Here is a 17,502-nt window from a genome sequence, read left to right on the forward strand (position 1 = left end):
AGAGATACTTACTTCAACAATTCGTGAGCCAAATACTACTTGAGATAAAATAATAATAATAATACATAATTATACCCATAACAGTGCGTGTTAAACTCAACTATCAAACTAACTAACCAACTTATCAACCAGCCAGCCAGTCAGTCAGTCAACCAAACAAACAAATAAACAACCAACCAACCTACTTTATAATTTATCAATCCTATTTGTAATTCATAGTTTATTAGTATTTGTTATTTGCATTATCAATTGTGATCAATTTATATAATTAAAGTTTAATATACAAATGATTTTGATTAGATCTAAATCAAAATAACTCAACACACACTCACGTACTCTATATCTCTCACACACGTGCAAATTACTCGTAAATCAATTTAAAATTCGATTGCAGTAACGATAACAATTCGCAATTACAATTACAATTCGCATAAGTATTTTCGTCCGATAATTGTGCATTAATAAATATATAAGAAAAAGTAAATTCAGTGTGCAATAAAAATTAAAAAAATAATAAATAAAAAGGAAAGGAAAAAAATTTAAAAAAGCAACATCTCTGTTGCAAAGATAAGAAAAATAAGAAGAAAATAATTACAATAATTTAAAAGCAAAATATTAATTTATTTGATTTTTTGTAATCAGTTTGAGTCCTGCTTAAGCAGGATTTGTGCTTAAATTTGAATTAAAGTGCTTCAAAATTTATTCGCCAACGACTTTTGACGCCTCAAGGGCGTTCAAATTGGAGGAAGATTTTGTGGGTGGCTGCATGACCATGTCGATGTATTCATCGACGGATAAAATGAAAATGTCAGCGCCAAGTTGTTTTCCAGGTCGATATAGTCCATCATATCGAAGTTCAGAACAAATGAGGAGATGTATGCCAAATCCATCGGTAAGAATTAACTTTCATTTGCCACGTGTTATCATCAATTATTAGTTTTTTTTTTATAAATTTCATATTTCTATTGTAAATTTCTAGTGTGAACTGAACCGAAAGCAAGTACTGCTTCCATGGTTTTATTCTAATTTTTAAGCAATTACCCTCATTACGGCAATGTCTGGTTATATTTTAACTTATAGTTATACTGTATGTTAAAATGATTTTTGTATGAAAACTTTCAGTATAACTTGAAAGTAAATTTTTAATTAGGCTTAAGTTCATTTTTATTACAATTTATTTGTAATAATTCAAAGAATATCACTGAATACTAAAATTTTAGACAATTGGCAAATTGGAATGCATTTTCTACCCTGCCAAGGGCGTCATCAACAATCTTCATTGTCAAGGTCTATTTGTAAATATCATCTATTTAACTTACTATTATCATGAATTAGAATATGGGAAGCCTAATTCATATTTATATTATTTGTAAATTAGACGAAATTTCAAATATTTTTATTATATATGTGTATTCTTATTATTACAAATTTATCATTTTATTAGTGTTGCTGTAGTCAACCTTTGGTTAACAATTCAGCTATGAATGTTTTTGTTAATGGGGGTTAATCAGTTAAAAAACAAGTTTGTTAAAAAATAATCTGCAAAACCGCATAGCGACTTTATGTTTTTGACCCAGCTAAGAATTACAATATTTGAAAAATCATCGCGTGAAGAAAATTTGCTGAAAAAAATTTGTTTTTTATAACTTAAACTACCAAAAAAGCATGTACCTTTTAAATAAAAGAAACAATTTAAAAACCAATATCAAGGCATACTTATGATTTTTTGAAATTGTAACTTTAAGATTATTGTTATTTCACTACATTTGCAATTAAAAATTAAGTAATAAAGAAATTGATCGGGAAAACTGTAATTATTTCCAAACTCTATGTGCTCTAATACAATAGAATTGCTATATGAAAACCCTTGCATGTTTTTTGTATATATATATATATGTTCCCGTAGTTCCTTTTAGGATCCTCATGTTTTTGGTGTAGCATAGTTCAATTATTATCTTCTTCGGAATTATTTTTAAGTTAATTATAAATTACAAATTTGCAATAGATATTTTACCAATATATAGGACATTTAACCCTTGACTAGAACTGGTTTTTTTTGTAGATAAAGTAAAAACTAAAGGTGAATTTACATATCAAATAGTTCATCAACTTTTTGAAGCATGTGTACATTCTGACAGCTAATATGCTAACGTCTTTCTTGAAAAGCTAAAATTAATTGAAAAAAAATTTCAACAATAATGAAAATTTTTGGGTTATAAAAAACACCCCAAATCATTAAGCCTTTCTTTCGTATATTATAAATGTGTACTGTCTTGTATAGTTCAACTAATTTAAATCAGTTTATAACAGACTTATTTTCAGAGCCGTAAAATATTAAAACTATGGTATTATGCGTTAAGAAATTTACAAAAATCTGACTTTTCAAGAAAACTTTTAATAAAATTAATTTGTTTTATTAAACTGCGGAACAGAGATTTTGGTGCCCGAGATTTGAACTACGTTTTGTACATGTTGATGAACCCTCATTACTATGTAATACTTGTTTTTTTCCAGTCAGCTCGCGTTTTCGAAATATCGCGGTTTTTATATTTTCATTGAATACCCTATTTTTTGGTGTTTTTCTTCAAAATTTTAGGTAATGCAGCCAAGAATGTGAAATTTTTTTAGCATGAGACTGGTCTACGTAAACATATGCTTCTTTTGAGTATAATAATTCTAATGGTTTTGGTGAAAATATCTTAAAATTTTTATTGAAAACACTAGTATTTTATAGAAAAAAACAATTTTACAAACATATAGATTTATTTCTACATTATATATCCAGGAATTGTCTAAGTTGCTAATTTGAATACCAAAGTAAGCAAAATACAATTGGAGAACAGTGTATGTAATTCGCCACAAATGTAAGAAAACATATTAGGATCTTTATAAAAAAACAGGAAATTAAAGCAAATTTTTATTTTTGAATAAATCTTTAGTTTATGTATACTCTTGCAGATGTAAAACATTCAAGTTACGAACATTTGTATAATTTTTTTAATACGAAAAACATATGAAAAATATTGTAAAACTTTGAGTTATTTGCGAAATAGTTTAGAATATTTTCAACGAATTTTCAGTATTTTTGAACCCTTTAAAATTTGAACCCTTTTACCATAGGTCAAACTTATAAGGATGAAACTGAAATAAGTTTATTTTCAACATCCTTGCGATATCACCAATATATCCTGAAATTTAGATAAACAAAATGTATGTCAAAGAAAAGATAATTTTGTGTTTTAGTCTCATTTATGAAATAATCAAACAAAAAGAGAAAAAAAATACGGAATAACCAAAAAAATAAAACCGCGATATCTTAAAAACAAGAGCAGCTCAAAAAAAATTAAAAATAGTTTTGACTATGAAATTTCCCATACATGTTTTATCAAAAACATTTTCCGCGGCACCAAACCAATATGTCGGTTTTGTTCATCTGTGTTATTTACTAAATAAAATAAAAACAAATTCAATTTTATACACATTTCAATTCTTGGACTGGATTAAATTCAAAAATTACCTTCTAGGAACATTTGGCAATAAATCCCTATACAAAAATTTCAAAAAAATCATAATTTTTGGCACTTTACATGACGTATGAGAAATATAAATGTGATGTAGGTAATAAAAAATATTAATCATGCGTCTATGAGAATTAGCATAGCTTTATTTTTAAGATTTAGTTTAAACTTTAAACCAACATAACTTTTGCTCGCTATGAGCAAAATGATAAACACGAATAGTTTTAGCGTGCTCAAGTAGCGAAGTGTTCAACAAGCACAAAATGGCGTCCGTTTCATAATAAACAAATTTGGAAAAATATGCTTAGTCAAATTCTCCAAATTTTTTAAAATTTGACCTTTGGGTCAAAATAAGGAATATCAGAATTCATTTTAGTGGTATGGTTCCTTGGGCAAAGTTTCTTATTTTGATCTCTAGAATACGATTTTCCTTGTCACTTGGACTATTTTTTTGCGTCCCTACAAATCGACCCGTACAAAAATTTGAGATAAATTTTCGCAGGTTAGCCCTCTAACCGGCGAACCTGCCTTTAGACGAGGTATGTTAAATGTGTTACTATGCTGCTTTATTGTTTCAAAATTCTTTCCATAAATGTGGTAAAAAAACGTTTTAAAATTGGTCGATACTAATTTATATTTTTATGTTAAAACAAATCGATGACTATCAAACACAAGCAAATAATTTGTCGGTTCGATTCCCACACAAGGCAGTATTTTTTCTGTTTTTTTAACTACATACATATTATTGTTGTGAATGTAACTACTTATGTATAACTGAGCTGAAAGTAAGTACATTTATAAATAGGACCAATGAACTTTTTGAAATTTCGAACAAAAATAAGTAGTTATTCAGCCCAGTGTTTGTATTGCTTGCTTGAAATTAGCAAAAGCACCTAAAAAATGCTTTGCTTACAGTTTTTCAGCAATTGCGTCCAAGTTATAGTTAAACAGCAAAAGTCAAAAAATAAAAAAATGGGAAACCAAAATATGAAAATGAATGCTTTTTCTGGTGAGTCTAATGGGCACATGGATAAGATATTTACACGTTTCAGAACTATTTAAGAATTTTGGCATCGATTTGTTAGTGCATATTTTTGCATATTTTACCCTTAAATACATATTTTTGCATATATTTGTTTTAAGAGCATATTTATGTCATATTTTTGCGTTTTTAGAGCATATTTTACTGTTTAATAGCATATTTTGACTTTATCAAAAACAAATTTTGTCTTACTTATTTTTCGCTGTTGTGTTACAGGTTACGCACTATTTTAATATTAGCGCCATCTAAATATCAAATTTTAGTTCTAATTCAAACATAACCGTTCTAATTGTTAAAGAAATATTGTCTTTTAAATTTGTTCCTATAACATCAGTTGATGTCGAAAGAACATTTTCTATGTATAAAAATGTTTTCAGATCCAATAGACAACGATTTTTATTTGAAAATTTAAGTCAATATTTTGTAATTTATTGCAATAATAACCCTAATTGAGGAAGTAACTTTATATTTATATAAAATTTCATCAAAAAAATACCTCTCGAGGCCTTTTCATAGCTTAAGTTCCTATTGTTTTTATATTGTATTTATTTATTGTTATACTTGTTTTAGTTCTTGTTTTTTTGTTTATTTTATGTTACTGTACCTTTTTAGAAATGAATTGTATTGATTTTTTTAAATAAAAGTATATTTTAAAGTTTTTACTGCATATTTAAAGCGCTTAAAACGCTTTTTTTATAGCATATTTCCGGTTTCCCTTATTAGCTTATAGTGATTCAGTGAGAAGTTATCTGCTTGCGCAGCCAGTCACAGCGATTAAATTCACAAATGCTGTGAGCATTTCAGCATTTTTGTTTTTTCCTATGCTTTTGCTGCGCTCTTTCACTTATGCTAATAAGCAGTTTTTAATTTTTTGACTTTGCTTGTTTATTTTCTCGTAGTTGTAGTTAAGCAAACAAGTAAAACTGAAACACAGTGAAGCAAAAACAAACTCTGATTCAGTCAAGTAATAAGTAGTTTTCAGTTTGCTCCAATATTACTTGCTGGCTTACTATGTACATTCTTCTTTCCTTCCTCCTTATTAAAATCATTTAATAATAGGTCAATTTTCGTTTTATTCACAGCAAAGACATTAACCGCGCAATTGTTCATTCACTTAGTTCAGTCAAACATCACAGAATATAAATGAACAACTGAACAAAAAGAACAAACTTGTTCATTTATTTGTTCTGAACAAAAATGGCCAATCAGTAAAAAGAACGATTATGACCAACTCTATTACTAAGTAAATAAAGTTTTTGCTGGGCAGGGCTGCGAATTTTATGCAAATGTATATGACTCAAAATTAATCTTCAAATGATTTCCAACAAAATGTCATCAAATTGTTATTGTACGGGTATATTTTTGCATATTTTAAATTCATATTATACTCTATATATTTATGTATGCATATAATTTGAATACTTTAAAATTTTTAAAATGTGAATAACAACGTTATATCATTATCCCAAAAATACATTTTCAGCTCGACTACCGTTACCGCTAAGCTACCGATATCGGACTACTTGGTATACTTTGGTAAAGACATTACAAATGGAATTAAAGCCGAAAAGTTTATTTATTTTCTTATGAAACATGCATTTACATATGCAATTAGCCGGATACCGGGTTTTTCGACTACTCTACTCAAAACCGAAAATTATTCTTCGGTTTGTTATTTTTCAGCAGAAAATTTTAAAACTGAAAAACATACTTTTTGTTATATTATAACGCAATTAAATCAGAACTAACAGTGGAGGAAAGGATTTTAGATTCTGATGATTCATCCACCAAATTCATCTAATTGCACTGTAGCATTTAATTAATTGTGAAAAATGCGATTTTCTGAAGACATGTTTTCAAGTTTTGAATCAAGTAATAGTAATATGAGACACAGATCTGCCGTTAGAAGCGATACAGTATCAACTATTGACAATTCAATGAGCTTAACTTCTGTAAAGTCAAATTAATGTAAATTATATTCCTTTCCAATGGATTCCTTTGTAATAATACTTGTATTACATTAATTCTTTAAAATGAAGTAACAGATTGCATTGCGTATGAGAGGCTAGCAACCTTTTGATCCATTTTTTGATTAATAACACAAGTCAACAGCAAAAATAGGCTTGACTAACCATTTTTTTTTTTATCCATTTTTTAGTAAAATTATAAATTTTGTTTTAGACATTTCTCCATATAATTAATGATAACTCAAAAATTGTTAATCCGATGTTATTAAAATAAACTTAGAAAAGTTGAGATTTACATAACCTTTAATCCATTTATTTATAGCATTTCAATCGGCTCAATAAAGCTGGCCACACACGGAATGATTTGTTCGCCTGATTTTTGATTGAAAATTTTCAATCAAGTTTCATTAACAAGTCGAACACGAACAAATCGCACTCACAAATCACCCGTGTGTGGGCAGCTTAATTTCGGAGTTATAATAACAAATTGAAGCAAAACATTTTTTACGTGAAAATATCTAACTTTTTTGTTTTAAAAAACTCATGAAAAATTGAAAACGGCAGAATTTGTTCAGGTTTATTGCTTTATCGCAGAGCGCAAAACGTAAAAAATATATTTTCTGCTTAAATTTGTTATTATAACTCCGAAACTACTATGGCGATTAAAACGCAATGTATAAACGGATTAAAGTATATATAAATTTAGTATTTTTTAAGTTTACTTTAATAATAGCGGACTAACCGTTTTTGAGTAATAATTACTTATGTGGAGAAACGTCTAAAAATTTACTTAAAATTTTTTTCAAAAAATCCTCTCCATAGATTATAAAATTTGGACCATATTTGTACTACTGGAACCACAATACATCAAAATTGTGTTGTGTTTTAAAAAGCCTTTAAAATTTTTCGATTTTGTTGCTATGGTTATGTGTTAACTAATAGTTATACTGTCGGTTAAAATTATTTTTGTATGAAAACTGTCAGTATAACTATTAGTTAATACATAACCAGCCTTTGTGTTACTGAGGGTTAAAAATATTAATGACATCACATACAATTTACCAACATTTTTAAATGTTTATTTATTTTATCCAAAATTAAAAAGTCATCTACCAATTTTTTATGTTCAGGAAAAATATAATCATCAAATTCATTTAAAAATATAAGAATTTTTTAAACATTTTCTTGAATTGGACTAACTATAATAATTTTAGATTGAATATTTACACCTCGTATATTTGTATTTAATGTAAAAAAAAAACTACACATCAAAATCAATTTTTTTAGAAAATTACAAGATCCGACCAATAAATTTTGGTAGAGGAGTCAAAAAAAAGACACGTGTATCGGCGCACAGAGGGGCCAAACATACTAATTTTGCGGATTAATTGAAAAAACAAATTTCAAGTATCGTGAAAACTGAAAGTGCCAAAGAGCACAAAATTCTACATCAGCAGGCAAAAAATTAATGTGAAATATTAAAGGTATTTTTATAGTCACGTGTTGAAATTACATATTGTGAGAAAAAAACCTAAAAAATTTATAAAAAAAAAATAAAAAATTGCGCAAATAAATACTATTTGTGATAGGTAATTTAAAAAAATTAACAAATCTAATTATGCAACCATCAAGTTCAGGTATTTATTGATATGTTTTGGTCGAATTTAAATTTGAATTATTTGTGGAAGTGGCTTTGATATTAGTTTTTATATTGGAAGTGCAAAAAAAAAAATGGATTTTGTCAGTTCAAATGGACATAAAGTTATTAGCTGGGCTCAGCTGGGCAGAGAATTTAATATAATTTAAAAGCCTGGACAGTTAGGCGTTGTTTCAGAAAAAATTAGGTTGCGCATTGCTGCGCCTTATAAGTTATATGTAAATTAGTAAAAGCTTCACCCTTTAAGTCTACCATCAAAAAGCACTTTGCGATTCTGATAAACGTTTTATTGCTGTCGTTGTCGTTGTTGTTGTTATTGTCATTGTTTTTTTTTTGTTTTATAAGAGATGTGCAAGTGTTGTGATTAATAATACGAGAGTCCCGTGTTAGTCAGGCCTGGACGTGGCTATATTCTTGTATTATAATGCGATAAACAATAATAAACTTTTACCAATTACTTTTCTTTATTTCAGTTTTGTTTTCCATAAATTGATTTTCTAATCGTGAATGAATAGCACGAGGAATTTTAACAATTTAACTCTCATGCACTCACGCTTGTATATGCTTGTTTAAATTTTTTTTTTTTGTGATTAATTCGAAGTTTTTTCTTGTGGTTAATACGAAGTCATCCTATAGCAAGCAATTTAGCTTAATAAAAAAATCATGTTAGTGAGCGCGATCGCGAGAATTTTAAAGTTTTATATCGGGAGCCAGTTATCACTCACGTTCAGTTCTGTAGTTTTTATATTGTCTCATCTCAAATATTGTGTTGTATAAATTTCAAAGCAGTGCATTTAAACTTTGCAAGTCTTTTAGTGGCAGGAGTTGGGAAAGATCTCTATTATTCAACCTCCCATTACTACTTAATATAATGATATCATCTTAAAACAATATGGTAGTTTTTATTTTATCAATAATATGCATACATTTAGTGTATCTCACTGATGTAGTTCTATAGATATAGGAGAATTAATAATTCATTTATATGGGGGGAACCCGATTCCACCCACGTATACCCTTCCGATTTTGGTGGAACGTGTAGTTTGTTTTTAGAGTTACCCGCAGCAAATTTAGTGTGCATAACTATTGTAGTTCTATAGATATAGCACAGTTAATAATTATTTTATATGGTGGGTAATTGAGTTCCCCCTCCTATATCCCTAACATTTTTTTACAATATGCGGATTGGTCTAAGGGCTACCCACGTAAAATTTTGCGAGCGTCGCTATTATTGTTGTTGAGATATTAATAAATCCGTAAAAAAGGGGCATTTGACCCCACTGTGCGGCGTTTTGAAAGTTTACATCTGAATTTCTTTTGACAAGGGGTTAAAATTTCCCAATTCTGGCACATTCTTATTGTTAATCGGCATAAGAAACCATGTGATCCTTACATTTTAGGTATAAAATTGTTATATAATAAAAATATTGTCCGTGAAATTTTACTATAAGTCCCTGAATACACTAAAACGGAAAATTCAACCAGAAATTCAGAAATAAGACAGAACAAAAGAGAGCTTAATTTCGCATTTATTAAGAATTTTATTTTAAAGTACCCCCAAAATTTAGTATGAAAAAAAATAGTTCAAATTCAATAAAAAATCACTAATATCTCTATTATTTTACCTTCGATATAGCATATTTCAGCTATAAGCGTTCTTTAATGGGTGCGCATGTCTGATGAAATTGTTCAACATGCTCATCAGATTCTGTTGACAGCTGGTTGTCAAAGTAATCCATATGGAAATTTAAACAAAATAAAAAAAATTGTTGAATTTTGGTCAAAAATTTCATCAGACATTGAAAAACGCTATAAATTCAAAAGCATTCATTCGCTGAAATATTCGGGAAAATGTATTGTAATGAAGTGAAATTGCCTAGACCTAAAAAATGTAATTAATGAATACTTCCAATCCAAATTTGCAAATTTTGTAAGGATCACATGGTTTCTTATGTCGATTGACAATAAGAATGTGCCATAGTTGGGAAACTTTAACCCCACCTCAAATGAAATTCAGATGTAAACTTTCAAAACGCCGATATACGTGTATTTTTTTTTTTTTGTCTCCTCTATTAAAATTTATCGGACCTTGTAATTGTTTTTTTGTGTTATACAGTGTTATTAATTAATTCTAGATATTTTTGGTGATTCCCAACTATAAAACGGTTGAGAATTAGGAATGAAAAAGGTTTCATCGCAATCCTTATCCTTTTCAGCGGCGGGGATTGACTCCTCCAATTCGAAAACGTTATTGTTGTTTTCCAACTTATTCGTTAGTATAAATTTTTCATTAGCAACTCCTTCAAGCACGCTATCATTCAAATTGTTGTATTGTTTTGGGAGGTATAAAAATGCATCTTCAAGTTCTGCAATTACAATGTTTCCATATTTGGTCCTATGACGAAATAATGATAAAATCTTATAAACTAAATTTTCTATCACAAATTCTTGAAAAAAATCATCTTGCTAATTTACAAGTCACACGAAAATTAATCTAATTAAAAATTTGGGAAAATATGCATTTTGCAGAAAAATATAACAAAATATGCATTATCAATAAAATATGCAAAAATATGCCCTAACAAATCGATGACATTTTACTGCAAAATGTGTGATTCGGATAGATAATTAGTATACATAAATGCAAAATAAAATTTGCACATAAATTTGTTTTTTTCTTTTTTTATGAATACATATTATCCAACATGGTATATATAGTGCATCTGAAAGGGTGTAATTGTCGCTAATGCACTGCTCCAGGATTTTGGGTAGCCAAAATTCGGCAGTTCTGTGTATTAATATATCCATTTAAATGAAAATGTACTTCATCGCTCATAATGAGATTGTTCAAAAAGTTGTCATTTACTCAAGCAAAATTAAACAATTTTATTAAAATTGCAACAAAAAAAATTAAAAATAAAAACTGTAAAAATAAAAATGTTATAAGCTCTTGAAATCAGTTAGTCAGTCGAAGTTGGCCCACCCTGTACTTTAGCTACTTATAGTAGAAAATCACTCTGAGTCTAAAGGAATTTGTAAATTTGTTCTATTACACAAACTATTGAAATTATTTCGAAAATGTGTGGCGGAAGTACTACGATACTTTTAAATATGAAATAGTATCAACAAAAGTACGAAGTTATATAATATATATGAGGAGCCACAGAACAAAAGGTACTTTTTCGCTCATTTAAAATTTTTTTAAATTGAGTTTTATTAATTTCGCCCCCTTAAAAAACTGCATGAACCTGGAAACAAGTTTCTTACTTATCAATAGATACATCTAACTGCCATAAGTCACCACATTAAATGTTAAGGATGTTTAATATAAAACCAATATCGGAAAGAGAACCTTTTGTTAAAAAATAAAGAAAAAAAGTACGTTTTGTTAAAAACAAAATTAAAAAGTATGTTTTTATGCGTTTTTAACGATAATATTTTAATCCTGATCTAATATACATATAAACAAATTATATATTGAAGTGTTGTACGTTTAGGGATGAAACGATACGAGTAACTACAAGTAAATATCGATACTTTTGTTTCGATACCAAGTACTTTTAGCATCTATACTTTAGCAACGAGTACCAAGTAGGTATCGGTCAAAAATACTCGTTTCATATTATTAAACAAAACAAAGCTTTTACGCTATTTTCAATATAATTTTCAATTTATGTTGTAAAACTTTAATTTTTGTCAAAAATCCCTAGAAATGGGACCCACAAAATCGGCTTAAATGCTTAAAATGCCTTTTCTTCGTGCATATTTAAAAAAACTAAAATTCTTTTTTTTATTTTTTAATGAGATTTGCGCCCCTGTTGTGGGTTTTTGGAACTATTTTAAAGGATTCAAAAAACATCAATTGTATTAATTTTTGATGCAGAATCGACTGGTGTAATCATATTTGCAATATATTCAACCGTTTTTGCTGTACAGAAAAATGTGGTCAAAATTCGCGTATTAAGGTGCGTTGAACCACCAGAAGGAGTGCAAATTTTCCAAAAAAAACGACGCCATTATGTTTATTTACTTCTATGTGTTACGTTTTCTTTTTTAATTAAATGTTATAAAAATTTGTTTTTTAGAACGTTTTTTTCAGTAAATAGTTTTAAACAATATTTATATATACAAGTATACGCATACAAAGTACAACACGTACTTAGAACCATGTAAATTTGAATTTACTTCAGTTTTTCACTGGTTCTAATCATGTAAAGAAATTGACCGATACAAGTAAGTATCGATACTTTACTACCGATACTGTATCGAGTATATGTATCGATACCCTACACAGAAAAAACTAAAATTCAAATCCAATTACAAAATTCACAAATTCAATTGAATATTTTATTGAAATGGGACCTATCACAAAAATCACAAAATCAAACAACAAAATTTGTAAATAATTTATTGAAAAAAATTTTTTTTTTTTTTAATATAATATTTTAACTATCAATGCAACATATTATTTGAAATTCCACATAAAATCAGACAATATTTTTAATAAAACCATACAAACAAATAATTGGTTTTGAATAGATATTCAAACAATATTAATAATAAACATTAATAACATTTAAATTCAAAATCAACAAATATTTTAATTAAATATTATAATATAGATATAACAATAAACAATATTTTCTATAGAAACTACTGATATACACAATATTTTCTAAAGAAATTACAGTTATAGACAATATTTTCTAATCATATAAAATATGAATCAGTTTCTGCCAAACTTATGGACTTTCCAGCAAACGGGAATCCAAGTTATATGGATATTGTGCACCTATGGGAAGATAAACCAGTTTTCACATTTATCTTAATTGAAAATCAATCGTCTTACCATTTATGTAGTATTCTCCCAAATTTCTGTCATAGGAATAGCTAACAACATCTGCAATTATACCGGAAGGTTATAATAAAGAATTTTAAGTTCATACATACTTACCAATCTTGAAACGTGAGGAGTTATTGAGCCCTTGAACTCCTAGTCTGTTTCATGAAGACCAAAACATAAAAATTGTGTACATACATACATATGTATGTAAATATTTTTTTTTCAAAATATATGTATAATTTATTTTTATTTTACAGCTGTTTGTCAAAATTCACTATAAATTTGTTTTTGTTTCAAAGTACATTTTTTCAATCATTTAAAAAATTGTTTGAAAAAGAAAATATTTTGTTATGTACAAGTGTTTTCTATTATTTTTAATATTATAAAAATGTATCACAAAATGAAAACGTACTTGATTTTAAGTACAAGATTTACAATACAAATAGACGTTTCTCATTATTAAAGAATTTGTTAGCATTGTTAACCATAAAATTTAAAACCAATTAAAATATTTATAAAACCAAATAAAATACAAATCTGATTTCAAACATGCATATGTTTGAAAATATTTTAGTCATAATTTTTTCTGTTTCATCCCTGTGTACGTTTTGTTTAGCACAAATTTTTTTAGAACCCATTTGATTGTTTCTAGAAGATTTCAACCCAAATATTATAAAAATACGAAGAGTACCTTTTGTTCTGCGGCTCCTCATATAATACTATATATGGTTACGTACACAGAAAAAATTAAAATTCGTATTCAATCACAAAAATTTAAAAACCAAACTTTTTTTTACTGAAATAGGACCTATCACAAAAATTGTAAAATCAAACACAACAAAACGTAATTTATTTATTGAAAAAAAAAATTTTTTTTCTTTATTAAAATATTTGTACTATTATTGATAGAGAGTATTTGAAAATAATTTAAATTTCAAACAATTTTATAAAAACAATGAACAAAATGTTTGGTTTTCTATATTTTGGTTTCTTTTTAAACAAATAAAAAACAACAATTATTTATAAATGACATGTTTTTGTAGTGACATATTTAATAATTTCATACAATACATTTATCATGTTACAAAACAAAAATATCATTCGCAGATTCCTAACAGATTGTCTTCCTTATGTCTGTCCAACATTAGTCCATCTGGAAATTGCGAAAGTTTTTATTAGAAATTTGGATAAAATTCAATTAATTAATAAAAAAAAATACTCACATTGTGTCCCAGTTGTTTTTGGTTGTCTAATTTCTGCCAGAGATTCCGGTTTGTTTTGCTGGAACGGCCATGTCTTTAAATAAAATTTTAATGTACACAGTTTATATTGCAACAATTATTACCTCCACAACTTACCTCCTGAAAAACGACTAAAACTCCTAAAATCTGGGAAGGATATTTAATTTTCATTTTACAAAATTTGTAATTTCTAGTTATTTTCTTTTTTGTTGTCGACATTTATTTATTTTTAATCAATTTAAAACCATATAAAGTTTTGTTTGGAGAAAAAATAGTACTCATTTTTTCTGTGTACCTATATATGTATACATAATTATATTTAAAAACAAGTAAGAAAGTAAAATAGCAAAAAAAAAATTTTCTTTTAAAATTTCAATAATTTATATTTTTGAGTGATTTTCGGAAGTGGGGTTATATGGGGGCTATGACCAATTATGGACCGATCACCATGAAATTAGGTCGTGTGATTTATGTCTATATTAAAGTTAACTATGTTGAATTTTGTGTGTTTACCAACATTTTTAAGCGATTTATGCACGTTAAAGTGATTTTCGGAAGCGGGTCTATATGGGAGCTATGACTAATTATGGACCGATCGTAACAAAATTTGGTGACATGAATTTTGTGTATATAAAACTTATTTGGAGTGGAATTTGTGGAGATACATATATAAATTAAACATTTATGACCGATAAAGTCCAATTTCGGGAGGACTATTGTATGGGGGCTAGGTGAAATAGTGGACCGATTTCAGCCAGTTTCAATAGGCTTGGTCCTTGAGCCGAAAAAATAATATGTACCGAATTTGATCGAAATATCTTCAAAAATGCGACCTGTACTCTGCGCACAAGGTTTACATGGACAGCCAGCCAGCCGACCAGAAAGACGGACGGACGGACATCGCTTAATCGACTCAGAAAGTGATTTTAAGTCGATCGGTATACTTTAAGGTGGGTGTTAGACTAATATTTTTGGGCGTTACAAACATCTGCACAAACGCATTATACCCTCCCCACTATGGTGGTGTAGGGTATAAAAATAGTATCATATCGTCGCCCCGCAGTTATCATCACGTAAGTCCAAAAAAATTTTTTATTATGTAGTGCTTGAAATTCTACATCGATTAGTGTAAATATTTCCAAAGTCATGGAGGAAATTTTTCAAGTTATTGGCATTTTTAGATCCAAAAAAAATTTACCATTTTGTTGTATACGTCACTTTTTACGAAATATTTATTAATTTATGGTCTATACGTGAAAATGTACTGAAAAAAACTGCACTAATTTTTTTCTCAAAAATTATCTTCACGTATATGAGTTATACTTTCTGTATTCAAAATTAACGTATGTATTTAGTAAATCGCTCTGGAAATATTATGGCAAGTTCTAAAGTGTGTTTTTTTAAGCCGGATAGAATTTGAAATTGTAAAAAATTTACAAAAGACGTAAATTTTAATCAAACTAATTTTTTATTCAAAAACATGATGATTTCGGGAATATGCCACTATGGCTATTTTTAATGAAGCGCATTATGGACGTCCAATTTTGGACCACTTTCTAAAATTCAAGAGATTTACACTGCACATAATGCAATAGACCGATTCCTAAAATTAAAATAAGTCATTATTATTTTAGATTCGACAACAAAATCAATCCAAAAAGTTCATTTTAAAAATTATGGAAATCGGTCGGAAGATTTGAAAGTTTATTCGTTACTAGCAGCCAATATAATTTTAAAGAAGTTTCATTTGCCAAAATTAAAGTAATAAATTCCACTTTCAAGTTTTAAAATAAGAGCTAGAAATAGAGTTTTGGCAATTTTATTCATACACATGAATAAATATTTCTCAAGACAAAATGAATGATATTCAAAGCATATACATACGTATACATACGTATACCTCGTCATCAGATCCGTGTGGTCATTTGACAGATATTTTATTCCGTAGTTAATCAGAACATGTCGTCTTTACAATCCAATACAAAATCACAACTATCTCAAAAAATATATGTTTTTATTTTAAAATCAAAATTTGCATTCTTACTGAGACACCCTATATATAAAAATAACCGTTATAGATTGTATGCTGTAAAATTCACGAATATAGAACGAATTCGAAATGCCTATTATAATTAAAATAAAATATAACACAAGATTTTTATATTTATAAAATTTCATACAAATTTTATTGTATATCCACAAAAATGGCACATACGGTATCATAACACATTGAATTTTTAGCAAAAATGGATATACAACAAAATTGCTCGACAATATCTCTGAAATTATAAGAGATATAAACCTGTCGATTGAACAGATCGATATATCTAAGAATTTTACCCCAGAAAATGGTCTTAACTCATTTTTTTTTTTTTTTGATTTTGTGATATACGTGAAGATAACTTCGGGACGACAATATATTTAGTTAACATTTAAAAATGTTCAAGTGCTTGAATTTTTGGGGCTTTGGTGCTTATTGGGATATTGCAACTATAAACAATTCGGGAGAACATTTTTGTAAAAATAAAACAGGCAACCTTATCTGGTACAATTTTTAATAATTCGAAAATGTTTCAAACGATTTTTTTACGTTATATTATTTTAGAAAATATTTCTGCATATATTACGATTCCGTTATAACTAAATGTGAAATTTTTTAATTTTTTTGTAATGAAAAGAAAACAAATGTTTCAAATGTTAACAATGTTGGCAATACACAACCATATCCAGAGACACACAAATGAAAATCTTTAATGCCCATCCAAACGCGAACTGCAAACAATGCAAGCGTTTTTGAATCGTTGTCTGCGTAGAATTCTGCGAATATTCTGGCCTAACATCATCACAAGCAATGAGTTGTGGGAACGGAGTCGGCAGACACCGATTCGTATAGAAATTAAACGACGTAAATGGTACTGGCTTGGACATACCCTACGCAAACTACAAGTTGATGTAACAAGACAAGATATCGAGTGGACACCTCAAGGAAGCCACTAGCAGACTAGTGGAAATGGAAACAGCGAAGGCTGGTGTAACCTGGATCGAAATCAAACATATTGCTAACGACAAACCCAAATGGAAAACCTTTGTTGAGACCCTATGCTCCTAAAGGAAACTACGGGAAAATATATATGTATGTATGTATATCGAACATCCAGACACAACTCAAAATTGATTTTTCGGATTTATATGCTTAAACTATGCATAATACACTTGTTTATCTATAAAAAATAT

The 17,502-nt window shown here is 28.1% G+C and overlaps 1 protein-coding gene across 1 annotated transcript in view; it reads left to right on the top strand.

The window, feature by feature from the left end:
* Positions 1 to 551: 551 nt before the first annotated feature.
* acj6 (abnormal chemosensory protein 6) overlaps positions 552 to 17,502 on the top strand; it is a 79,557-nt gene continuing 62,606 nt past the window's right edge. Inside the window, exon 1 of the mRNA XM_065509840.1 lies at positions 552 to 892. Within this exon, the coding sequence (XP_065365912.1) occupies positions 767 to 892 (126 nt within the window). The 5' untranslated portion in view covers positions 552 to 766. The remainder of the gene's footprint in view (positions 893 to 17,502) is intronic.

Source organism: Calliphora vicina, chromosome 4 (assembly GCF_958450345.1).
Source record: "Calliphora vicina chromosome 4, idCalVici1.1, whole genome shotgun sequence".
Taxonomy (NCBI): Eukaryota; Metazoa; Arthropoda; class Insecta; order Diptera; family Calliphoridae; genus Calliphora; species Calliphora vicina.